Here is a 27,790-nt window from a genome sequence, read left to right as displayed (position 1 = left end):
AATTACAAATTCCTGAAGTACTTAAATATTTTTAGCTTAGTTCCACTTAGTTCCCTACATCCCCACAAAATTGAACATAGTTTTTGTTCTTGCTCAAATATGAGAGAATATGTCAACACAAAAAAGTTAGGTGACAACAGGGAATGGATAAATAAACAAAAAGAAGGGGTGACTGAAACAGCTTCAAGTGGAGTATATTTAGGGTAACCAGCTAACAATGCTAAAATAAGAAAGATAGAGTGGGGATGGTGAGAGATCCAGGTAGATAGCTAAAGATTATTCAGAAAAATCTCAGGCTACATTCAGCCCCTCATTTTGACACGATAGCAGCTACTTCTCTTTAGTAACAAAAATGGTTAAAAAATACACTGAGTTATAGGGAATAGTGATTACAAAGTAAGAATTCAAGAGACTTAAAGATCTATTTTTGAAAGACGTGAAAAATCATTATGGCAAGATTAAATTAAAAAGACTAAATATAGTTACTTTATATTTTTAAAATGTATGTTCCAGTGTAAAAATAATTCATTTAATAGAAATGAAGGTAGGTGGGTTCTATACCAACACAGTTGTGATAGCAACACTGAGACTCACATAGAGAACAGAACCTCAATCATACCAAATAGAATAATGGTTTGGAAAAAATAAAAACATAATTTGTTAGTATGATTATTACCACGAAGTCTCAAGAGAGCCAAAGTTACTTTTCAACCATTTCAGATATTCAAACAAGTGTCAAAAACGTGCTCTCAATATGGTGAGCAATTTGTATTTGTTGCCTGACAGTATGGAAATCCAACAGCATGGAAATCAAAACTAGAAAAGTAATTTATTTACTTATGACTTAAGTCTAAACACCTAATTGAAGATAGAAATCTTCAATAAGGTCTTGGTGATCCTCTGACGAGGCAATTGGCTGTATCAAACTACTGAACTCTGTAAACTCCACAGTTAAAACAAAAAGGAGCTCACCACCTTTTCTACTTCTTCGACTTCTTCGCTCTGGTAGTCAGAGATGCCATCAACCATATCATCAGCAGAATCATCAGTTTTCTCCTCCTCCTCCTCCTCTTCCTCTTCTTCTTCCACATCTGAAAGAGGGAGGTCAACAACGGTTCTCCCACCCTTCTTCCTTTGCTTTAGATGTTGTTGTATTTGCTCTCCTGGTAGGAGCAAATGACCTTGAACAACTTTATCCTCTTTTCGGGCTCTGTCAACCACCTGAGGAACAATGGGAAAGGCTGAAGAATTAGGAATCTTGTTCCAAGTATCAGATTCAACATCAAAATTTCTGGCGCTCTTAATAATTTCACTTTCCTCCAATAAGCCAGAAGAGCCTTGCTTTTGATCAAGAACATTAGGGTTTTCCTGACTTGCCTCAGTTCCTTCATTCAAATGCTCATCTCCAGTTTGCACATGTTCTCTTGAAACATCATCGCACTTCTGGATCAAATTCTCTTTCAGGTGGTTTTCCTGATTTTCTCTTGCAGTACTTTTTTTCTCTATGGAAGTCCCACAATCCTTCTCTTTTGCTTCAGGCTGTGCTGTCACCTCTTCCTGTATTACTTTGCTCCTGGATAATTTTTCTTCCTTAGAGCTAGTTGAAAGTTCACTGTTCATCAGATTCTCCTCTGGGTTCTTTATACCTCTCTGCTCCTCATTTACACTTTTCAGCTGAGAAATCTCTCCCTGAACATTAGGGCTTTTCAGCTGTATATTATTCATTGTTTGAACTGCTTTATTTTTGACTTCTTGGGGGATACATTTATCTTCTGGAACCTCATTCACTTTTTCTTCTGAACAGCTGAGATTACAATTCCCTTTCTCTTCATTAGCCTCTTTATTGCTTTCACTTGCCCGTGATCCACTGATGTAGGAGTGGTCTGAGGATATGACATCAGCAGGAATATCCTCTTGTAAAAGGGGGTCTTTATTGGAAGGACCACCCCCACCTTCTTGGAGATCTTTCTGGGCTACTTCAGAAGCAGTAGTAGCTTGGTCTTGCTTTACTGCATCAGTCAAAGGTGCCTCAGTCCTACCAGGTAATTCTGCTTCCAATCCTAAATTATTCTCTGGCTCTGTGACATCTCCCTCTTCTGAACGTAAAGCCTTTTTATGACTCTCCTGCTTCAAAGAAGTTGTTTCATCTTTCTGATCCTGATTTTGAGACTCTCTCTTCATCTGCAGTGAAGCAACATGCTGAATAATTGAGTTGGGAACCGGCTTCTGTCCTGGGAGCTGCAGCAAAGCGAAACTACCAGACTGGAGAGGAATGAGACTAGCTGTACCAACTGGCTGCCCACCTGAGCTGTAAGTTATTTTGGATTCTGAGCCCGCTTGACTTGCAAAGCTGCCTGCTCCAGGAGGGGATATTCTCAAGGTCAAGGTACCAGCTTGAGACACAAAGCTAGGCACAGTGGAAAGCACAGATGATGCCTGAGTAATTAAATTCATAGGTGGAGAAGAGCCAACAGTCTGAATCACGGGACTCATAGTTGAGAAAGTTGAGGGAGAAGCAGAAGAAGGTGGTGTTTCAGGAGGTTTGGAAGGTGCAGGTAAGCGGATTCCAACTGCAGAGCCTATGAGAAAAATGAAAAGACAAATTGTCATTCCCCAAATACAGCCTCTCTTCTTGTATAGAACACGTCGCTTTTTGAGAGATTCAAAAAATATACAATTCACTCACTATAACAAAAATCTGGATCCCCAGTGTCTTAATTTGCTACTTTCTTTAACAAAGTTCTACCTAACCTTTCATCTGCCATGAACTCAACATAAACATGACCCTTTCTTATTGTGTTATCTCTCTCAATTAGAACATGAGCTCCTTGAGAGCAGGGATTATCTTAACTTTCTTTTTTCTTTTTTTGGAGGCAGTCAGGGTTATTAAGTGTCCAAAGCTGGATCTTAACTCAAGTCCTCCAGACGCTAGGGCCACTGCTCTATCCACTGTGCCACCTAGCTGCCCCCATCTTAATTTTCTACTTATATCTCCAGCACTCAGCATAGTGCTTTAGCACATAGTAAGCACTTAAATGCTTTTCTATTCGGAACAAGATATACAGTACTAATTCAATTCAACTAATTTCAGAGGGGGGAAAAATAAGGAACAGTCTTGTGTGAGAAAAAAGTTTATACAAATGACTCCCATACCTGGGTTCCGAAGCATAACAGGCTGTAAGTTGGGCTGCGTACTAGAGCCCCGCACCTGCTGCAAAGGAACAAGCTGGACAATCTGACCATTGGGGTGTCTGAACAGGTTCATTCCACCAGGGCTCCTGACAGGTTGCAGTAGCATCCTCTGACCCTGAACAAGTTGCATATTTTGGAGGGGTCGAAGACCAGGAGAGCCTTGCTGCACAGGGATCAAGAGTAGTCGAGGTCCAGCACGCTTTTCTGGGCTAGGAGAGACTGGAGAGGTAGCCACTGGAATCTGAGGAGCATTTTCTGAAAAACAAGGAACAGACACATGGCATCCTAACCTTCTTTCTCCACAAACAGAAACCATTAATACCATGGACTCTAAACCAAATGCAAATTGCCTTTCAAGATGCTTACTTAAATTATGAAATTGGGAAAATCCTGAAGCTCTGGATAGATCCGTCACAGAACTATGGCTCTGTTATGCTATAAAAAATTGCCTTGGGGTAGCTAGGTGGCACAGTGAATAGAGCACCAGTCCCGGAGTTAGGAGGACCTGAGTTCAAATCCGACCTCAGACACTTGACACACTTACTAGCTGTGTGACCTTGGGCAAGTCACTTAACTCCAATTGCCCTGCCCCCCTCAAAAAAAATGCCTTCCAGATATAATTTTAAATTTAAAAAGTTAGAGACTTTGTTAGAAAAATGCATTTAGAATGTTTAAAAGGAGAATCACCTACTGTAAGGAAGGACAATTCAATAAGAACTAAGGATTCTGTTTTATAAGAAACTTAGACAAAGTTATAAAATTTGGGTACTCTTCAGAGTATAAGCAGGAATTTTGAATTTACAAATCCCTCATACTTTCACTACTCTTTGTGTGAAGTACTGCTTGAAGCTGGCAGCACTATGGAAGCATGCTTGTAATGTTGTAAAATCACAAGGAACATTTTTAGCTCAAATTCACATGAGATGAAACCAGGGGCACAAATTTGAGTTGTAAAAGGTGCTTCATTTCATAATTCATTAAAGAGTGGGCAGCAGTTTTAAGATATTTAAGAAACATTTTCAGAAGGGGAAAAAAAAGGAAGACTCCACCTGTGAATAGAAAATCCAGGGGGGAATCCAAATGAAGCCACAGAGCTAAAGGGAATGAAATCTACACAGAGGCTGGACAGGAAAAGGCAAGACATGATGTTAAAAAACAAGCAAAAGCAGTAGAGATTGTCACAATACTTAAGTACAAGTGACTTTAAATAGTTAAAAACGAATTATGGAAGAGCTTTTATTTTTATATCTAAACATATGGGATAAATGTAGACACAAAAGTAGCTCTGCAGGGAGTAGAGCACCGGCCCTGGAGTCAGGAGGACCTGAGTTCAAATCTGGCCTCAGACACTTGACACATGTACTAGCTGTGTGACCTTGGGCAAGTCACTTAACCCCAACTGCCTTGCCCCCCCCCCCAAAACCCCAAAAATTTTTTTAAAAACATGAAAGAAAAGGAGTTATGTAATTAGCTACAAGGATATAAAAAGGAGAAAGTTTCTGGTAATCAACAAAAATAAAAAGTTTAACCTAACCATTTAAGATTGGTGTATTTGCCTCAAAAATATGTTCATATTGACCCACTACTATGAAGCAGGAGATTAAATTAACCAGAATTAATAGTGACCAACATCAGAACTGTTTATTCCATATATCATATCCCAAGTTGATAAAAGAAAAACTACATCCTTAAGATTTACATTAGTCAAAGAAGTTGTATATTATAGAAAGAAGACTGCTTTGGCAAGAAAAAAACACTAAAATCACATGGCTCCCTGTCTGGCACAGAGTAGACCCTTAACAAATACTTGCTTATTAAGTGTTTTAGATAAAAAGTCAATAATAGAAAACAAGAAATTCCCATTAAGATTTCATTTGACCAAGTCAACAAGTAAAAGTTTAAACATCCAGCCTTGAGATGAATACAAGCATCTGACATGATTTTGTGGGGTTTCAATCCTATAAAGGTCCTCTATTTTCTGTACTTTCTCCCTTGACATATCTACAATCCTATTATAATCAAACCACAAAAGTGATGAAAACATTTATACAATAAATCAGCTAATAGCATCTAGGCCTTACCTGGTCTCTGGCTCACTGGTGGACTCGCATTAATTCCCGACAGTATAATAGGAACAGAGCCAAGAGATGAGGTTGGTGTGGTCACCATGGAGGAAGATGCAGCTGTGGTCACTATGACTACAGAGGTGGAGGCAGTGGAAGCAACAGGAAGAGTGATGGTTGGTGAAGATACTACAGATTTAGGTAAAGCAATGGTAGTTATAGGGGCAGCTATCCCAGTAGCTTTGGTAACGTTCACAGTGGTTGAAGGCAGTGTGGGTGTAATAGGGGTGCTGACGCTAGTTTCAGACATCTCAACAGTCCCTGCAGAAGTGGTGCCAGAAGGAGAATGAGTAGTTTCTTTAGTTCCCAGGCTGGAAACAGCAGTCACAGGAGATGTCACAGTAGTAATACTTTCTAAAGATACTTGAGGGGTGGTGGTAGTGACTGGTTCCATCACAAGGTTGCACACCTGAGATGGCTTGGAAGAAACCACAGGTGTGACGACCATTACTGGAGAAGGCCTGATACTGAACTTCTGTGGCCCTGTTAGGGGTTGGGGTGTGCTAACGCCAGGTATCTTCTGTTGCAGGGCTCCAACTTTACTCATCACAAACTGTGTGAACACACCACCAGGAGAGGGTCGAACTGCTGCAAATAAAAATTTGCAGGTCAAAAATTTCAACAGGCTCCCATCCTTCACCCTCTGAGTGACTGTGTTTGTTAACATTTCTTATACATTGTTGGGTCAATTTTCTTACAGGTACCACCTACCTGCATTATACATGCCAATTTCCACCCATGACAGTTTAATGCAATTCTCTTTGATGTCCAACCCCCTTTCACTACTCAGAGAATAGGGCTTTTTTCAGTCTGCCTAATTAACTTAATTTTTCTGGTCATGTAAAAGATTCAGGTTGTTGTGACACTAGAAAAACAACATAAAGCAGCACACAATCTTATCACACAGAACAAATGCAGCATGAGAATCTAAGGGATTTCTCTTAGAACTCTTATGTAAGATTTTTTTCACCATCTTCCTCCTCTCCCAGCACCTCCACCTCCTTCACTGCTTGACTCTTGAAGGTCAGGACTAGAGTCCTTCATATTCCTGAACCATGCATATAATTCTTCTTTCACAAAAAGGCAGGAAAAGACTGCATTTTTAATAGCAGTTAAAGTTGTTCCTCAATAAGGGAAAATGAGATCTGTCAAGGAACACAACACATCTTCCTTGGCACAACTCCAGCTTTTGGCCAATTCAGAGATCTCAATGTATTATAGCAATCAGCACTACCACCATGTCTTAGTCTAACAGAATACTGCTGAATCTAATATTCCCAGGGATCCAAAAGATCTGCAAACAGCCTGTAAAAAGGGTAGTTCCTAATTGCTAAGTCCAGTTCATGACATCTAGAAAAAATTCAAATCATATGGTCAACCAATTACCAAAAATAACACTGCTTAAGAGAACTATAAAAAGGAAAACTATTATGTAAAACAGACATCAAGAACAACACTGTAATTCTTGCTCCTAATCTCTGTAACCTCTCTATTTGCACCCAACCTTCAATTATTTAACTACAAACCACATAGAAAGACAAATGGGTTTTAACTTACCAATTGGCCTCTGTGCTGGGACGAACGCCTTCAGAGTTGTCATCGTGGAGGTGGTTGTAGTGCTGGATGACATCGTTTGGGAGGTGGATGGCGAAGGCAACTGGGTGCGTGGTATCCTGGATGCAGCCACCTTGGCATTGGATGCTACCTTGGAGATGACAGTACTGAGGGTTGAGAGGTCCAGGACTGAGGGTCGCAACCTGCCTGTGATATATGCAGCTAGCCTATTGGCTGGATGCAATGCCCCCATCTGTCCCAATAGCAACTTAGCCTGCGGGTAACTTTTACCATTAACCTGAAACAAGTGGCAAAGAGAAATTCTGTAAAAATAAAATTCTCTTGCTAACTCACCTCCCTTGACAAGTGCCGCTTAAAAAAAAAAAAAAAAACTACTTCAGTGGTTTGTTTTTTTTTTCCCCAAATTTAAAAAGGGAAAATTAGACTCTTTTTACTCAGGATGATCTGAGTAATCAAGGGGTGAGAGAGAATACTGCTACCTAAATAACCTACATGTTTCTAGTGTCCACTTTGTAGTTTGGAAAAAGGGAATCTTAGATGCTGTTCATTTCTCAGCACTGCAATTGGGGGAAAATTGTATCAAACCAACCGGGATTTTTGCTTGCTAACAAGCAACTATGATTCAATAATTTATTGCCAGAAAGAGGGAAATGACTTACGCTCCTGAAAGTTTCTTTTAGAGGGTACCATAAAGTCCTACTGAGGCTCTCTTTTGTAGGATATCGTAAGTTTTCATTGTTACCTCTTACATTCAGTCTCACTTTAACTAATAAGCCCTCTATAACTTCGGCTGCTAAGTCAAATCATTTTTTAGTTGGCAAAATCAGGAATGATACCTCATTTTCTCAAGGTTTAACAAAGCTTGGGCTAGCAATAAGACAACTGGCTGAGATTCAACCTAGCTTATCTGAAAATCTAGCAAGAGTAAGTATAGGTGCAGTTAGGAAGAAGAGGATATAATAATGATCAACTCTGCTGCCTAGGTTAAAGAAATAGGCATTGTCATAAGAGATAGCACAGAAAAAATATCCTGCAGGATGTTAAGGGACAAAATATTTCTCTCCCTACTGTTTATCAATTTGTTACAAAAGCAAGCAATGTTAGGCAGGTACGGTATGCTTGTATTTGCAAGCTACGCTTTTCCTCATGTATGTCACAAAGACTACAACAGGCCATGAAAATGGCCTGTAGCAAATAGGTTCTTTCACAAGATCAGTAGCAGCTAAAAGGTAGATATATTGAGGAAAACACAGTCCTGTGATTAGGCCTTCAGGTTCTATTTAGAAAATTCTCCATCTCAAAGTTTTTCTAAAAAAAAGTCTGGTCTAAATGACTTTGCAGTGAATAAGATGGGCAAATTCGTGCTGTTACAATGTCCCAAAAAATATTGTAAATGACACTAGGGAAAGTAATCCTGTGGCCCTAAGTGGTTCCTGAAACCACTGAGGAAAAAACAAAAAGTTAAATAACTAAAAACGTGCATGTATTTCTCATTTTAGGAATGAGTATATCAAAGTGAACTACTCAATAAAATTTCCCATCCTAAAGGTGGGTTAATAATTAATTACTGTCAATGATAAATTATAGTACACAAGTTACACTATTAATCTTATTGGTAGTAAAAAGAAGTAAGAAGTTCATGGGAAAAATCAAAAAGAAAATGCAATCTAATACATGGGCAAGATATCTACTTCTACAGCTATTTCTGGCTTTGTTACTGGCTTCCACTGTGATTTTGGTCAATTCATGCCTCCAGCTAAGGCCTGGCTTTCCTCATTTATGAAAGATGTAATTATTTGCCACCCAGCTACTGGATATGAGAAAAAATAGCATTAGGACCACAAAGGGTCATAAAAGCAAATTTATTTTTCCAAGTTCAATATCAAGTGTTATATACAGATTAAAGATAGTTCTCACCTCTATTGGTCCTGATGTCCTTGAACTGGGTTTTTGCTTATAGGCCACTAGCTTCCCTGCAGGAGAAAGTCCAGCATAGAACGGCAGAGCTTTGCCTCCATGCAATTTTTCCCTCAATGCTTCTAGGGCATTTGCCTGTTCAAAGGTGGCATCATCCACTTTTCTGTGTGATGGTGAACCATCAGGAGTCTCTGAGTCAGAGTTTTCAGCTGTATCATCCTGATCTTGGCATGATGGCATAGATATTTTCACCCGAGAAGAATAAATGGGAGGGTTCTTTTCACCCCGACTCTTTCTCTGAGAAGCCAACTCAATGATGAAGCTGCCCACCTTTAGGGATTGTGGTGGCATGTTGCTATTGATGTGCTGGGACAGAATGCTTAAGATCTTGTTTCGATCTTCCTCCCAATTGCAGTCTGAGATGATCTCTATCAGTTTGGTGGGCCCACCAGGGGAAGTCTGATGCATGTAGGAGGTAGAAGATGATTCCCCTTCATTGCAGGAGGACCTCCAGCTTTTTTCTGAAAAGAAATTAAAATGAGTTTCATCAAACCTCCTTGAGACTAAACTGTGATTAATTCATATTTTCTCTTAAGAGTTCAGAAAAGCACCTAGCAAACATAACACCGTATATTTCATCTATATGTGACTCTAAAACAGATCATGTCTGTCTCACAATTTCCATTTTAAGAGGACAAGTGTTCCCTTTCTCCAGGATATGATCCAGGAACAGGAGATCACAAAGACTTTCATTACCCCACTGAGCAGAAATTTTAAGCCTGTAAAATTGTGTTAACAGAATTTTAATGAAAATCCTACATTAGAAAGAGCTTTCTTGCCAGGTCTGCAACAAAGGCTAAGCTTTTGTCATATTCTACCATTCATAAATGTAAATCAAGCACGAACAAGATGTTTAGCCATTTAACATATGAAGAGTTTGACTAGTCCATCAGATCAAAAAAGATGTTGTTATGGCAACAAGCTGCATATTCTACCTTCAAAGGTTCCTACTGCAAGTTGCTCAGAGATTGCTTCTACATAAGATTCCTGCATCTCCACCTCCTCACTAGCCTCCACTTCATCTGCTGTGTCGTTATTAGTGTGCAATAAAGAGGTAGATTCTAATAAATAACTGCCCAGCAAATTCCAGTCTATAGTCTCTTAATCATTTAGGTATTTTGGTAGCTGATGGAAATGAGAAAACCCTTGTCATTTTTCTTTCCTTCAAACCTACTCCAGCACACAACCCTTTCTTTCTCATCTCTGAGGAAACAAGCTCCTATAGACAAAGTACCTTTGTCCAGGAAATGGTGGAGAAAGGGTGGAGAAAAATCAATTGGAGAAGAATGCTTCCCCTCCCGGTTAAGACCCAGAAGAAGTCTACTTTTAATAACTAAATCCTTCTGGTATCCCATTTGAAAAAATTGTTTCATCATTAGAGGAAGAATATGCTTTAACTGAAAAAAAAAGAGCTAAATACTTCTGTAGGAGAAAAGAAATGGAAACAAAGTAGATTTCCATCTACTGGGAATGGCTTAAAAATTCTGATTACATGAATTGTGATTACATGAATAAGAAATGATGAATATGAAGAATACAGAAAAGCATGTGAAACCTTATATAAACGAATGCAAACTGAAGCAAGCACTACCAGGAAAACATACATACATAATGACTACAACAATGTAAACAGAAAGAACAACAAAAAAATTAAAATTGAATATTGTGAGAAATTAACAGCCAAGGTTGGCCCCCAAAAGAGCTATGGGAATGTACCTCCTTCACCTTCTTTGCAGAAGTAAGGGACCATAAATGAAGAACATAGAGTATCAAGAACTTGGTTGATGCATTGCTCAAATTTTGCTAAACTGGATTTTGCTTTACTTTGTTTTTCTATTTTTAATTCTTTACAATAATGGGTAACTACTGTTTGTGGGTAAGAGATTCATTGAGGAATTAAAGCAACATGAAAACAAAGGATATCAACAGAAGTTGCGATTTTTAAAAGAGACCCACTAATAATTTTAACTTAGTGCATTTATTCTTAGGTAAAGGGGCAGCTCTAACCAAGTCCATTTTCAGAGACCTGGATTACTTTATTTAACTGCAACTTAAGATAACTATACTATAAGAGCAAGTTTTAGTCTTTACCTCCTGATTTATCAATATCCTTCTCCATTTCATAAGTATTCTGCTTCATGGGTTGATGTTCAGAATCATGTTCCTATGAGAGAGATTAGAGAGAGAGAAACAATTCAATTGAGCAAATTTACTTAGCATTTACAAAGTACGTAACAGATTGAAAAATTACATTTGAGCGCATTTCTGTCACTGCAAAGTAACATACAGCTACTCTAATTTTTAAAAGACTAGAGTGGATGAAGGATCATATGACTGACAAAGGAGTAATTAATTGCTTTCTGCAAATTTCTCAAACACAAAAATCTTAAAAATAGGAATTATCAACCATATATAGGCTGATTTATCAAAACAAGACAAATGTCGAACAAGGCAAAAACCTCACAACTTAAATACAAAGATACCTTCCGTTGAGCATCTTCACCTCCACCCCCACGCTACTTGGGCACAAGGCTCAATCAGGATAAATAACCAGCAGAGCCAAGGAAACAACATACGTAATGACTACCGTGAAGTCCCCTCAATCTGGAAATATCCTTCCACCATGGTGAATCTCTTTTCCCACTGACAAGTTCCTCCAGAGCTCCGAGGCCAACCAGGGGTGGGGAACCTGTGGACTCAAGTCCACATGTGGTCCTCTAGGTCCTCAAGTGTGATCCTTTGACTGAATCCAAACTTCATAGAACAAATCCCCTTAATAAAAGGATTTGTTCTATAGAAACTTGGACTCAATAAAAAGGCCACAGCCAAGAACTTAGAAGGCTACATATGGCCTTGAGGCCGCAGGTTCCCCACCTCTAGCCCAGGGTAACCTTCATTTCTTTCTGGGATTTGTTTCCAACTTTCTGGACATCAATACCATGCCCCTGGGATCCTCATACCCTTCCCCACCTTTTTGGCTCCCTTGATTGTGTTATCTTCTCCAATCAGAATGTAAGTTTTTTTTAAGACAGGCCCAATCTTTCTCATTGCTTGCAACAGTATTCTTTTTTAATATTTTATTTTTTCCAATTACAAGATTTTTAACATTCTTTTCCAAAACTTTGAGTTTCACAGCAATACTCTGACATGATCAGCAATGAATGACTTAGCTATTTTCGGCAATACAATGATACAAAATGACTCTGAAGGACTTGGAATGAAAAATGCTATCCATCTCAGAGAAAGATTCATGGTGTCTGGATACAGATTGAAGCACACGGTTTTTACTTTCTTTATTTTTCTTGAGGGGTTTTTTGGGTCTATATTTTCTTTCATAACATGACTTAAGGAAATGTTTTGCATGACTGCACATGTATAACCTATGTCAAATTGCTTTCCTTCTCAATGAGGCGGGAGGAGAACAAAGGAGAGAATTTGGAACTCAAAATTTTTTAAAAAGAACATTAAAAATTGTTTTTACATGTAATTGGGGAGAAATAAAATGCTGAACAATTTTTTAAAAATCAAAAAAAAAAATTGAGTTCCAAATTCTCTCCCTCACCTCCCCCTCACTAAGAAGGCAAATAATTTGATATAGGTTATATATGTCCAGTCATGAAAAACATATTCGCATATTAGGTGTGTTGTGAAAGAAAACAGACAAAAAAAGCCAAGCCCAAGAATAATAAAATTTTTAAAAAATTATATATGCGTCAGACACCATCATTCTTTCTCTGAAGGTGGATAACATTTTTTATCATGAGTCCTTCAGAATTGTCTTAGATCACTGTATTGCTGACAATAGCTAAAGTTGTTCACAATTGGTCACCATACAATATTGCCATTACTGTGCACAATGTTCTTCTGCTTTTGCTCATTTCACTTTCAATCAATTCATGTATGTAAGTCTTTCCAGGTTTTCCTGTAAGCATCCCGCTTGTCATTTCTTATAGCACAACAGTATTCTATCACAATCATATGTCACACTGTGTCCAGCCATTTCCCAATTGATGGGAATCCCCTCGATTTCCAATTCTTAGAAGAGGTGCTATAAATATTTTTATACATATAGGTGCCTTTTCCTTTTTTTTAAATCTCTTTGGGATACAGACCTAGTAGAACTTTGCCGGGTCAAAGGGTTTGCAGAGTTTTATAGCCTTTTTGGCATAGTTCCAAATTTATAATAATAGCCTGAGCTCGTAGCAAATTACAAGAAACAATCAAAAGTTAAAGCTGCAAAATTACAAATTAGAAGCATACTTCTACCCCCATTTTTGGAAGAGGTAGAAGGTCCATGGATATTATATTTTCTGACTTAAGAAGATAGCAGAAATGAAATCAGATTTGCAGAGCTCTCAATGAAGAATTTAAAAAGGGGGGGGGGGACTGTGGAGAATATCTTCAAAGAAGCAGAGGTTCTGAAATAGTGAATAGCAAATTTGGAATGCAAAAATACAGAACAAAGAGGCACTAGCTTTCATAAAACACATTTAACTCTATATGTGATTAGCCTTGAAGACACAATGGTAACTTAGAGATCATAGGTCTCCTGGAAGAATGTAATAGATGAAAAAACCTGAATACTACAAAGTAGGAAATAATACAAATGCACTTCTGAATATAAATTACTGTTGAACTGAATCCACAAATAACTTCTAAAGAAAAAGTACCATCTTTAAAATTCCAAGATATGTAATAAATTTCATAATGTCAATAAACAAGCAAGCATTTCTTCATCATATATAAAGAAATGCTAATTTAAATAGTTTAGAATTATTTCACCACAGTCAGGAGAAAACAAAGAAAACAGAAAAATATATTCAAAAAAGGAAAGGATCTCAAGCTATATAACCCAAAAGATTATATCTTGCAAAACTAAGGTGATCATCAATGAAAAAAATTGGATCTTAAACAAACAAGAGGCATTTAAGGGACTGCTAGAAAAGAAACCAAGAACAGGTGAACAGAATACTGGATTTGAAAAGACTCCAACCAAAAAGACAGAAGTATAATCACCAGGAATAATGAAATCAAGTTTCTCATGTTTATGAGATGTTTAAAAAAAGAAAGAAGGAAAGAAATTCAACTGCAACACAGAAGAAAAAAAGAGGGATTAAATTGATAAGGGATGGAAGGGACTAAAATTTTAAGGGAAACTTTAAGAATCAGGGAAACAGGAGGAGGAAGAGCTACATTCCTTAAATTGATTGAATTCTGGTAAATGAATCTCGTAAATCTCGTAAATGAATCCATATATTGTAATAAGGATAACAATAACTTGCCTCAACAGGGAGAGGTAAGAAACAGAAGGGAGTCAGAAATGGCCATTCCTCCCAACTCCCCAGCCCCGCCCAATGACCAGAGAAAATCATCTTAACTTTTTAAGTCCTAATAGGAGTAGAGGCCCAATAACATTTTAAAACAATGAAATGCCCAACGCCCAACATTGATACTCCCAAAGTATACTCCACAAAGGAGACAAAAGTTAGCCAACATATGGGGATTTTAACACTCTTATCTTAAAAATGTAACCAAGGTAAATGAAAATTGAAGTGCAGAATTGAACTGCTGGAGAAGTGAGAGCTCACACCATAAGTCAAAGACTTATGGTTACTTATGAAAGTGAACACTAAAGATTTTGTATGTATATATTTCTCAATGATATGGTACCTTCACAAAAAAATGACCATGTGGTAGACAGAGCACGGTGAAATCACAAATTAACGAAAAAGGGGAGAAATACTAAATATCTCCACTAGAGACTACAATGCAATAAAAATAATAACATAGGAAACACAAAAACTACACAACAGAATTAACACTGAAAATAGTTAAGTGCTTCTGATAAGCCACAGAAACACAAAACCATGTTGGAGAACATGATGAGACAACATACTAAAATTTCTAGGACGCAAGTTAAAGTCTAAATAAGTCAAATTAATTCTCTGAAAACAAATTATTTAACAATAATAGACCAACATTTAACCAACGCGGCCAAAAGTGAAATGGGAAAAATCAAATATGAACAATGTGCAATAGCCAGACACAAAAATTATCAAAATCTATGACACATAATTAAGGTCTAACAAGACTCTTAAAGGAAATGGATTATCTATAAGTTATATAAGCTATAACATAAAATTAAAAATCTTAAAAAACCACCCAACAAAATGTCAAAAACAAAACCTCAATAAAAAATAAATTCCTAATTACATCGTTTTCACATTATCTATGTCTGAAATTATATTTCTCTTTTTGCTTCTTTAAGTTCATCACCTCTGTTAGATGGTGGGTAGCATGTTTCATCTTCATTCTTTTGGACTCATGGTTTATTATTTTGTTAATCAGAATTCTAAAGTCTTTCAGAATCATTTTTCTGTATAATGTTATCATTATATAAATTGTCCTCCTAGTTCTGCTCACTTTGTATCCATTGATAAAAAGTTTTCTCATTTTCTTCAGACATTGTAAATTTCAACATTTTTTCTGGTACAGTGATATTATGTTACATTCATAGACCAGATCACAGCTTATTTAACCTTTGCCCAATAAGGAGGACAGCCTCTGAGTTTCCAATTTTCATCTACCATGAAAGGACCAAGAAATATGTAGATCATTTCCTTTTTCTTTGATTTTTTTCAGGCATGGGCGTAGTAGTGATAAAGTTAGCCAAAGAATATACTCAGGTAATGGCTTACCTATTCCTACAGCCCCTACAATACTTGTTATTTTCTAATTTTGTCGTCTTTGCTAGTATTGGACAAGGCATGAAGTGGCACCTTGGAGTTGCTTTAATTTGCATTTCTCCAGTAACTAGTGATTTAGAGCATGTATTAGAGCTTTGATTTCTTCTTCAGAAATCTGCCCGTTCATATCTTTTGACCATTTATCATTTGGGGAATGGCTCTTGGGTCTTAAAATTTTTTAATCAGCTTCTTATATAACTTGAAAATGAGACTTTTATCAGATACAGTTACTAAAGAGATTTATTTTTAGTTGTTTCCATTTTTACTATATTCAATATATTTGTAGAAAAAAACTTTAATTTTTATAATTAAAATCATCCTTTTTAATCATTTGTGGTCCTCTATATCAGTGGTGTCAAACTCAAATGGAAACAAGAACACAAAACTGCATGCAAGGGTCCCTGGATATAACATATTGACTTAGAAAAACCATATATTAATATTATTTGTGGGGCAGCGAGTAGAACACCGGCCCTGGAGTCAGGAGAACCTGAGTTCAAACGCAGCCTCAGACACTTGACACATGTCCTAGCTGTGTGACCTTGGCCAAGTCACTGAACCCCAATTGCCCTGCCCCCCAAAAAATATTATTTGTATTCTATTGTATTTTTATTTATTTTGTTAAATATTTCCCATTTATAGTTTAGTCTCTGAGCACCTCTGCTCTATATTAACTTGTAGTTTATCAGGTTTTTATACTTTTTTGGTTTGTTTTTTTTTCTCCTCTTATTGTCATGGTCTGACCTTTTGCTTTTTTTAGTGTTCTTGCCTCTTTTCTTGTTATTACTTTCTATTTCAGTTTGGTGTATTTAGAAAACGAGATAGGTAAACTTGTTAGAATTTGGTCCTGTGTACAAAGTGCATGTGCTTAACAACTGCTTACGAGTGATAGTATGAGAAGAGCATCAATAATGGAGCTAGAAGGAGGAGTTGATAGGAATGAAGGAGTAAATTTGCCAGTAGACTATGGTGAGGAAGAACTAGCTATGGTTATTCCTTCAGTTTCTTTTTCTCGTCTTATTACTATTACCAGCGTTTCTAATACTGTGTCAAATAGAAGTGGTGACAGTGTGACATCCTTGTTCCACCTCTGATTTTATTGGAAAGGATTCTAGTTTATCTCTGTTAGATGTAACGGTAATTCTTGGGTTATTATACTGTTTGCCTTCTCAATAAGTTAGAGGAGAGTCTCAAGGGAGGGAAAAAAATTTCAAAATCAAAACCAAAAAATAAACATGAAAATATTTTTAATTAAATAAGAAAAAAGAATAAGAAGTATCTCACCTTTGTACTATAGCTCTTAGTACTAGGTTGACATGAGCTCTGTTGCCTTAATGGTGATGGTTGCTCTCCTTCTTCTAGTTTCCGTTCGTATACTCGAACTCTAGCACAAGTCATCATGCTCTCAAAGTACAAGTATACAGGATCTTTGTCTTCTTCTCGAATCTGTAAGTTAGACAAAAGAGGACTCCATCATATTATACTGTGATACTGTAATCAAGGTGCTTTGCAAACTCCAGATCACAAGTTAAAAATGAGCAAGACAAACAAATAAAAAACTTCAAAATTTGAAATATGTCTACTCTAAGTACTAAACATTTCAGAAAGAATTATGGGGGGGGGGGGGCGCGGAGCCAAGATGGCAGCTGGTAAGCACGGACTAGAGTGAGCTCCGTACCCGAGTCCCTCCAAAAACCTATAAAAATGGCTATGAACCAATTCTAGAATGGCAGAACCCACAGAACAGCAGAGGGAAGCAGGGCTCCAGCCCAGGACAGCCTGGATGGTCTCTGGGTGAGGTCTATTCCACACGGAGCTGGGAACGGAGTGGAGCAGAGCCCAGCCTGAGCGACTTGGACCATCCAGACCAGAAGCCGGGCGGAGGGGGCCCTAGCGCCCTGAATATGTGAGCTGCGGCAGTTACCAGACCCCTCGACCCACAAACACCAAAGACTGCGGAGAAGGTTAGTGGGAAAAGCTGCGGGAGTGGAAGGAGTTCCCCCTTCAGCTTCCAGCCCCGGGGGCAGCGGAGGTGGGGCAGCTACAGCTGTTGTTACTTCCGGCTCCAGGCCCACCTGGTGGGAGGAATTAAGTGGTGGATCAGAGCAGGAGTGCAACAGCCTGCTGAAGATCTAAGCCCAGTCTGGACTGGGGGTCCTTGGGGAAGGAGGAGTGCGGCTCTGACAGAGCTGGCACCTCCCCCCCAAACGTAGAACATAGAACTCGTTAGTCTACAAGCAGTCATACCCCACTGAAAAACTCAAGGGTCAAGTTAGTTGGTTGGGAATATGGCCAGGCAGCGAAAACGTGCCCAGATTCAGTCTCAGACTTTGGATTCTTTCTTTGGTGACAAAGAAGACCAAAACATACAGCCTAAAGAAGACAACAAAGTCATAGAGCCTACAACCAAAGCCTCCAAGAAAAACATCAACTGGCCCCAGGCCATAGAAGAACTCAAAAAGGATTTGGAAAAGCAAGTTAGAGAAGTAGAGGAAAAATTGGGAAGAGAAATGAGAAGGATGCGAGAAAACCATGAAAAACAAGTCAATGACTTGCTAAAGGAGACCCAAAAAAATACTGAAAAATACACTGAAGAAAACAACACCTTAAAAAATAGACTAACTCAAATGGCAAAAGAGCTCCAAAAAGCCAATGAGGAGAAGAATGCCTTGAAAGGCAGAATTAGCCAAATGGAAAAGGAGGTCCAAAAGACCACTGAAGAAAATACTACTTTAAAAATTAGATTGGAGCAAGTGAAAGCTAGTGACTTTATGAGAAATCAGGATATTATAAAACAGAACCAGAGGAATGAAAAAATAGAAGACAATGTGAAATATCTCCTTGGAAAAACCACTGACCTGGAAAATAGATCCAGGAGAGATAATTTAAAAATTATTGGACTACCTGAAAGCCATGATCAAAAAAAGAGCCTAGATACCATCTTTCAGGAAATTATCAAGGAGAACTACCCTGATATTCTAGAGCCACAGGGCAAAATAGAAATTGAAAGAATCCATCGATCGCCTCCTCAAATAGATCCCAAAAAGAAATCTCCTAGGAATATTGTTGCCAAATTCCAGAGCTCCCAGATCAAGGAGAAAATATTGCAAGCAGCCAGAAAGAAACAATTTGAGTATTGTGGAAACCCAATCAGAATAACCAAGATCTGGCAGCTTCTACATTAAGAGATCGAAGGTCTTGGAATGCGATATTCCGGAGGTCAATGGAGCTAGGATTAAAACCTAGAATCACCTACCCAGCAAAACTGAGTATCATCTTTCCAAGGCAAAATATGGATTTTCAATAAAATAGAGGACTTTCGAGCTTTCTCAGTGAAAAGACCAGAACTGAATAGAAAATTTGACTTTCAAACACAAGAATCAAGAGAAGCATGAAAAGGTAATCAAGAAACGGAAATTGCAAGGGACTTACTAAAGTTGAACTGTTTTGTTTACATTCCTACATGGAAAGATGATGAGTATGATTCATGAGACCTCAGTATTAGGGTAGTTGAAGGGAATATGCATATATATATATATATAAGTGAATGTGTATGTATGTATATCTCTATGTGTATATGTATGTATGTGTATGTATGTGTGTATATATATATATATATGTGTTTATATATATATATATGTAAAAGAGAGAGAGCAGACACAGGGTGAGTTGAGGATGAAGGGAAGATAGCTAAAAGAAATAAAATGAAATTAAGGGATGAGAGAGTAACATACTGAGAGAGGGAGATAGGGAGAGATAGAATGGGGTGGATTATCTCGCATAAAGGTGGCAAGAGGAAGCAGTTCTATGGGAGGAGGGGAGAGAGCAGGTGAGGGGGGAATGAGTGAACCTTGCTCTCATCAGATTTGGCCTGAGGGGGAATACCATACATACTCAGTTGGGTATCTTACCCCACAGGAAAGAAGAGGGAGGAAGATAAAAAAAAAAATAAAAGGCGGGGGATGATGGAGTGGAGGGCAGATGGGGGTGGAGGTAATCAAAACAAACACTTTGGAAAGGGGACAGGGTCAAGGGAGAAAATTCAATAAAGTGGGATGGGTTGGGAAGGAGCAAAATGTAGTTAGCCTTTCACAACATGAGTATTGTGGAAGGGTTATACATAATAATACATGTGTGGCCTAGGTTGAATTGCTCAACTTCTTAGGGAGGGTGGGTGGGAAGGGAAGAGGGAAGGGAATTTGGAACTCAAAGTTTTAAAATCAGATGTTCAAAAACAAAAAAAGTTTTTGTATGCAACTAAAAAATAAGATACACAGGCAATGGGGTGTAGAAATTTATCTTGCCCTACAAGAAAGGAAGGGAAAAGGGGATGAGAGGGGAGGGGGGTGATAGAGGGGAGGGCTGACTGGGGAACAGGGCAACCAGAATATAAGCCATCTTGGAGTGGGGGGGGAGGGTAGAAATGGGGAGAAAATTTGTAATTCAAACTGTTATGAAAATCAATGCTGAAAACCAAATATGTTAAATAAATAAATTGCATTTAAAAAAAAAAAAGAAAGAATTATGACTAAATACTACAAGTGACTAACATTAAAACCATAAGAAGTAAAGCTTCAGGACAGCTAGTAGCACTTAGCTGATATCAGGGATAATAATCATAATATCATCACCTTATGTTTATGATGTGTTTTCTAATTTCTTTAAAAGCGACTTTTATATGTTTTTTCTTTTATTTGACTCTCATGATCATTCCATAAGATAGATATCGTAAGCAAATACAACTTACCCTGCTAGCAAGTAGAAAAATGGAGACATTAATCCAAGCCTCCTAACTCCAAGGTCAATACTCTTTTCACTAAACCATGAATAATAAATACTCTTTCACAGTATTTTTACCACTATAGCATTTTCACTATACTTGCCTCTTGAGCAGGTACCATATTAGAGTGGAAGATTTTTCCTCAGGGTAAAGAATTTGTTCTTAGCCAAGAAAATAAAACTTAGTAGTTTGAAATTTGTTGTCACAGCTTCTTCATATATTAATACAATTCAGGTACTGTCAGATGTCTGATTACAAAATTCCCCATTATTTTCTAATCTAGAACTTAATGCTTCTAACTATAAAATGTTTCATAAAGGCATCCAATAAAAAAATTTCCTTGGTACAATACAGATTTCACATTACAGGATGGGCCATTAATATGGGGCTTGAGGAGGTGAGGGAGCATGCCATGGTACAAGGCTCCTTTTTCCTACACTACACCAAAATCAGTATCAAACATCTACCTTATGGCTTTGCACATAATAGGGGCACATCAAATGAACTGTGGAAGGAATGAATGAATGAATGAACCTCACTAATGAAAAACAAAAGGTATATCCTACTCAAAAAACTCCAAAAGAAGAGACTTCTGAAATACTACAAGCTAAGGCATGATAAAATTAAATTGATGAGTATTATTTATAAGGATGTCAAAAAGAGAGACTACAACTTTTAGTTTAGGCAGTTCTATTTGTAGAAAGTGAATAGTCACAATATATCACACCTCTATCCATGCTGACCTTTGAATATTATAAATTCAATTTGTTAAATGAAAAGACAACATATCAAATAAAAGGAACAAAAAATGATTCATAGAGAGAATTAACAACAAATTTGATAAAAATACACTATTTTTATACATGAAAGGGAAAAGGGTCCTGTCTTTAAAAGTGAAGCCCCAGGCTTACCACAGGGTTGGGTTTGGGAGTATACACACGCACTGGTTTAACTCCATTGGTAAGTTTGTTCTTGCTGCTGGTAGGCAAAATCTCTGGGTGGGGCAGAACTGTTGGTTTCACTGGCTCAACAATAGAAGGTGTTGGAATATAAACTGGCTCCGGATCTACCTCGCCTTCTACTTTCACCCATAATGGATAATGACGAATGGGCTGTTCTGGTTCTGTATCACAGATAGCTAAAAAAAGAAAGAAGAGAAAAACCATGGTTGACTTTAACAAGTTCAGGTCTAAATAACATCCCTCAAAGCACTGCCAAGATAATGAAGAATAAAAACACCCATAGGAAAAAGGGCCAGGTTTATAATTCAAACTCTCCTGAATCTCATGAAACTTTGGAAAAACAAAATGTCTCCAATAGAAATTTCTTCAATTACTCCTTGTCATGCTTTTTCGTTCACCAAAGTTCACAAGGCAAAATAGTCCTAATTCAATGGAAGAGAGTGTGTGTGTGTGTGTGTGTGTGTGTAGAACTATAACAGAATAAAAGAAAAATTTCATTAGCATGAAATACTAAATATGGAGAAAATCTTTTCACCATTTAATCAACTAATAAATTTACTTATCACAAAGACAAATATTCTGTAAGCATGTCACCCATACTAAAAAAAACAGTGGGGGAGGTTATAGCCTGACATACTTTACTTTGCATTACACAGTGAACAGTTAATACATACTTGTTGATTGAAGATTTAAGAAGAAGCAGATAAATAACTGGCAATACTATTTGTTCTGATCTCCCATGAAGGCCCAACTCAAATCTGTCTACTTGAACAACTTTTTCTTCCCTCTGTACTTTAGTTCAAGGTATTCTTTCCCACCTCTGAATTCCTGCAGCACATATTGTCAGTAACACATTTAGCAAATCCTTTACTGCTTTGTAAAAACCTTCCCCATGGGACAAGTTCCCAAATGGCTAAGATCAAATTTAATTCTTTCAAATAGCTATCTAGTAAGTATTTAGTTCTATGTGCAACACTGTACTAAATGAAAATATCAAAAGTGTAAAATGCAGTTACTTACGATGCAATTTACTCATGAAAAGTACAGAAAACAATAAACATTTAAGTGCTAAATTATACAAGACTGTAAGTGTTATAAAGCTAGTATTGGGGTTTAGAGGAAAGAGAGAAAGAGATCAGTGCTGGCAGGAAAAGTTGTGAAAGGATTCCTGGAAATGGGATTTGAGCCAGGTCTCAAAGAATATACAGTATCTGGATAGGCATAAATGTTGGTATTCAAGAAGAAGCAAACAATGAATGAAAGCACAGAAAGAATGAACGTAGCATATTCCAGGACAGTGTGATATCAGATCAAACTAAAGGGGAAGAGTGAAACATAGGGAGAAGTGGTAAATATGAATAAAAAGCCTCAAAAAGACACAAGTTCAGAGCAAACAGAGAAAGTAAGCATAAGCAGTATTGAAGATCAGAGGGTCCTTTAAGGATTAGTTTGGCAGATGAAAAATGAAATAAAGTGAGAAATACAATCAGGGATATACTGTAACAATCCAAGTATGACATAATAAAGATCTGAACTAAATTAATAAAAGTAACAGTGCAAAAGGCAAGGATATCATACATATTTCACAGGAAAGATTAAGACAGCCTTGAGAGGGGATAATAAAGGGGAAAAGTGATTCAAAGATGACTCTTTTTTTAAATTTTAAACCAGACTATGTTCAATGTTTAGAGAGCATCAGAGGCATCTTAAATCATCTAATCAAAGCCTTTTCATTTTACAGACAAGGAAAGTGAGGTCCCAAGTGCTGTCTTTTAATAGAGGAGTTGACAGAAACTAATTTGAAATAGATGAAAACTCTGATTTAATGCAACAACCAATCCTAACTCCAGAACATGGTGATGAAGCATGCTTCTCACTTCTTGAGAGACAGTTAACAGACTTGAGTTACAGAATGAGACACATTTTCAGAAACAAATAATATGTGAGTTTACTTGACTATATTTGCTAAAAGGGAAGGCTTTTTTTTTGAAAGTGGGAGAGTTGTAAGGTGAGCCAATAGTGATTCAAAAACAAGAGAATAAATAAAACACTTTTAGAAATACACAGTAGACAGAATAAAGTTCAGATGGGAAAAGACACAGATAAGGTGGTGGTACATTTCACATATGCAGTTTAAAAAATCAATCTGTACATAACAGATTCACATACAATCCTCATTTTCTGCTTTTTATATGTGGATATGTTCATATTTATTAATATCTGTCAAGTTCATAATTGTCACACAGCTAGTACATGTGTCAGGTGTCTGAGGTCACATCTGAACTCAGATCCTTCTGACTCCAGGGTTGGTGCTCTACTCACTGCACCACCTAGCTGCCCCTCAAGTTCATAATTTTAAAAAAAAATGCTCCATTTAGGATATATAGAAACACATTAAGTAGAAATGTCTAGTAACAGCTGAGAATAGAAAATGAATAATGTAGCTTTAGAAATTTGCTGTCAACATATACTACTCTCTTAGCCATGTAACCTAACCCTTCTACCACCCTTCAAAGGAAAAAGGAAAGTTGTCTTCTCATATCACTTCTTTGGAGTCAAGCTTATGCTTTGTTATTTTAAAACACTTTTTTTTATTCTATTGTAGTTGTTGTTCCTTCCATTTACATCGTTATAATGATTGTGTATATTGTTTTCTTGGCTACTCCACTTTGCATCAGCTTATGTCAAATCTCTGCATACTTCTCTGTATTCATCATAGGAATTGTCTGATAGCATACTATTTCATCACATTCATTACCACCATTTATTTAGCCATTCCCCAATGTATTGGGAATTCATTTCCAGTTCCTTTGCTACCACCAAAAGTTCTGCCATGGTCTATATGGGGCCTTTCTTTTTGATCAATGATCTTCTTGAGGTACATAGCTAGCAGTGGAATCTCCAGGCCAAAGGCTATTGAAGCTCCACCAACAATGCATTAGTATACCTGTCTTTCCACGTCAGAAAACTAGGTGGCAGAGTAGATAGACCATTGGGCTTGGATTCAGGAAAGTGCATCTTCCTGAGTTCAAATGTGGCCTCAGACACTGGCTGTGTGACCCTGGGCAAGTGACTTAACCCTGTTTGCCTTAGTTCCTCATCTGTAAAATGATCTGGAGAAAGAAATGGCAAACAACTCTAGCATCTTTGTCACAAAAACCCAAATAGGGTCATGAAGAGTTGGACACAACTGAAATGACTGAATATCAGCTTTCCACATTCTATCAGATACTGACTATTCAATGTTTCACTATCTTTGCCAATTTCTTAGGTATGAGGTGAAATCTCAGGGTGGTTATGATTTGCATTTTTCTTGTTACTAGTGCATTTGGAACATTTCACATAGTTATTTAAAATTTGCAATTATTTTAAGAACTTTTTTTTTATCTTTTGACAAATCATCCCCTGGGAAATGGCTTATAGTCTCCTATTTTTCGCTAAGTTATCTATATATCTTGAGACCCCAAACCCTTATCTAAGAAATCTGATAAAAAGATTGTTTTCCTAATTATTGCCCTTCTGATCTTAGATGAGATGTTTGTTTATATAGAAGTTTTCCAATTTTGTACAATCAAAATTACCCACTTTCTCTTTTGGAAGAGTTTCTATACTTTGGATAAGAATATAACTTCTAACCATAGCTATGAAAGGTATATAAACTCTCTCTCTTAATTTTTGTATGGTATCATCTTTGACTATTCAGATTACATATCCTTTTTAAACTTACTGTTGAATAAAGCATAAAATGCTGGTCTAGGCCTAATGTCTTCCAGAATACATAGAAGTTTTCCCAGAAATTCTTACCAAAATGGCAGTTATTTCCTCTGTCATTTATGTTTTCTAGCTTATTAAACAATGGGTTGAATGCCAGTATTTCTGAATCTCTCTTGTCTAGCTATGTATTTTTTAAACAATACCAAATGGTTTTGATAACTACAGCTTGATAATGTAGTTTAAGAACTGAGAGTACTATTCCCCTTTCATCTCTCCCTTTTTTCATTACTTTCTCCCATATTTTAAATACTTTTCAAATTTTAATTCTATAAAATATTCCTTTGAAAAGTCTATAGTGAATAGCATTTAAACTGTAAATTAATTGATAGTATAACCATTTTTATAATATTGGCAACAGTCTAGCCATGAGCACAAGTATTTAAGTTGTTCTATGTCTTTAAGGAGGACTTTATAATTGGATATATACAATTCCTGAGTTTGCTTTAGTAGATTTATTCAAAAACATTTTACGCAGAATGCAGTTACTTTGAATGGAATTTTCCTTTCTATTTTTGCCTTATGGTTTTTGTGCTTGTTATATTTAAATGCTACTGATATTTGTGGACTTATCTGGTAGCCTGCAACTGTGCTGAAGCCATTAGTTTATTAACTGAACTCCTAGACTTATCTTGGTAAATAATACAATCAGCAAATAGGAATACCTTTACCTCCTCTTTGCCTATATTTAAGCACTAAATTTCTATCTCTTCTTGTTGTTGATACCATTTCTAAAGTATGTAAAATAATAGGGAAGAGAATGGGTAGCCTCTTGTATTTATTAGGAAAGCTGCTAGCACATTCTCATTGTATATATTTCCTTTTGGCTTTAAATATTTCTGTGATATCCAATAGCCCTGTCTCCATGAGTATGAATGTATGTATGTATTTGTGTGTCTATCACATACGTACACTTTTTTAAGGCATAAATGAGTTTTGTACTTCGACAAAGGCTTTTTCTGCATCTATCAGGGTAATCATAAGGTTCTGGATGTTTTTGTTTAATATGATTAAATGTTTATTTTTTCCTAATATTTAATCATCACATGCATCTTAGTTGAAAAATATTTGTTAAATGTAAAAATTTTTTAAATGTCTACTATGCTAAGCACTAGAAACACAGCGATCAGTCTAATGGAGTAGACAACATGGAAACAATTATGTACGAACAAGCTATATGTAGGTAGAGTTGAGGAGAGACAGCATTCCAGCAAAAAGGCCTGGAGTCAAGAGATGATATGTTATATCTGAGGAACAGCAAGGACATCAACGTCACTGAATTATACAAGACGTGGAACAGAGTATGGTATAAGAAGAGAGAGAGAGAGAGAGAGAGAGAGAGAGAGAGCGAGAGAGAGCGTGTGCACGCGCAAGCGCCAGGTCACGAAAGTCTTTGAGAGCTAAACAATTCATATTTCGTTCTGGTAGTGATAAGAAGCCACAGGAGTTTATTGGGGGGTGGGGATGGGGCTAAAGGGTGACATGGTCAGATCTGTGCTTTAGGAAGATCTGATAGAGGATGGACCAGACTGGGGAGAGACTCTGACAGGGAGACCAACCAGCAAGCTACTAAAATAATCCAGGTACGAGGTAATAAAGGCCTAGACCAAATTGGTGGCAGTATCAGAGGAGAGAAAGGACATATATCAGAGATGCCACACAAGTAAAATCAACTGGACTCTCTTAGTGAATGGTGTCAACTTTTTCAGTGAAACATGAGGCAAGATTCTCAGATGGGGGAATGGGAGCTATCATTTGAAGCAGAATGAACAGGTTTGGAAAAGCTGTTACGGTGAGTGGAAAAGTTAGTTGATTAGAGAGGTAGAAAAGGATTGCCTTCTCATGTTTATGTTATGCAATCTCAGCTGGTCTCTTTTCACTTCTCATGGTGAGAGCCAGTTGAGGTTACGTAATATAAATTTATAGTGAACCTAGTCAACACAGCTTCATGATTTTCTCCAGTGGCACTCCACCATCACTTAAGAAGGACTGATGGTGGGAGCAATCTAGGGCTGAGCTTGGCAAGTGAGAACTGGTGAAACAGTAAGGCGGCAAGAGTCTCAAAATAGGAGTGTAGGGTTGAATACAGTTCATAAAGAGGTGATGGGAGAAGTATATAGCCAGTAAAAGGGTGATAGCCTGGGAAAAAATAAGAAGTAAAGGATATAGGTCACAACAAGGGATGAAAAACAAGTTTGAATAATGGCAGCTAGAGGGTTCAGGATTAATGGAATGAGTAAGAGGCTAGCTGGGTGGGATTTTGTTAGTCATTGACAAACTGAGTTCAGGTGGGTTATTAACATTATGAGGGTTTCAAGTTTTAGGAGTCTACTAAGGTTGTTAAGGCGGGTCAAATAAGGAGGGGTGAGGTGGGGTGGGGGTATTACAGAGGTTTCTGTGTTTATAAAACAATGTTTTTCTCCTATCCTTCTACACGCAGGCCAGGGCAGGAGACAGGTGGGGAGTACAGGAAAGAATGGTGACTCTGTCCCATTCAGATGGAGAGGAAGGCACCTCTGCAAGTCAGAAAATCCCAGCACACTATGGAATGGCACCCCTCTGATTGCCAATGCTTAGTACAGTGCATGACACATAGCAGGTATTTAATAAATACTTACTGAATGACTACTGACTTGAACTGGGGTCTTCTTGATCCCTTACTGG

General features: G+C 37.4%; 1 protein-coding gene across 2 annotated transcripts in view; it reads right to left on the bottom strand.

Annotated features, from left to right (window-relative positions):
• The window catches only part of MGA (MAX dimerization protein MGA), a 95,212-nt gene that overhangs the window by 15,327 nt on the left and 52,095 nt on the right, over positions 1 to 27,790 (bottom strand). Inside the window, exons 10-17 of one of the 2 annotated variants that reach the window (XM_036734255.1) lie at positions 21,305 to 21,531; positions 16,898 to 17,059; positions 10,959 to 11,031; positions 8,808 to 9,328; positions 6,873 to 7,167; positions 5,274 to 5,903; positions 3,154 to 3,447; positions 976 to 2,579 (exon numbers count right to left, since the gene is read on the bottom strand). In XM_036734255.1, coding sequence (XP_036590150.1) covers positions 976 to 2,579; positions 3,154 to 3,447; positions 5,274 to 5,903; positions 6,873 to 7,167; positions 8,808 to 9,328; positions 10,959 to 11,031; positions 16,898 to 17,059; positions 21,305 to 21,531 — 3,806 coding nt within the window. The remainder of the gene's footprint in view (positions 1 to 975; positions 2,580 to 3,153; positions 3,448 to 5,273; positions 5,904 to 6,872; positions 7,168 to 8,807; positions 9,329 to 10,958; positions 11,032 to 16,897; positions 17,060 to 21,304; positions 21,532 to 27,790) is intronic. The other variant, XM_036734256.1, reaches the window with a different exon arrangement.

The sequence above is a fragment of the Trichosurus vulpecula genome, chromosome 8 (assembly GCF_011100635.1).
Source record: "Trichosurus vulpecula isolate mTriVul1 chromosome 8, mTriVul1.pri, whole genome shotgun sequence".
Taxonomy (NCBI): domain Eukaryota; kingdom Metazoa; phylum Chordata; class Mammalia; order Diprotodontia; family Phalangeridae; genus Trichosurus; species Trichosurus vulpecula.
This window is presented reverse-complemented; position numbering and strand designations above follow the sequence as displayed.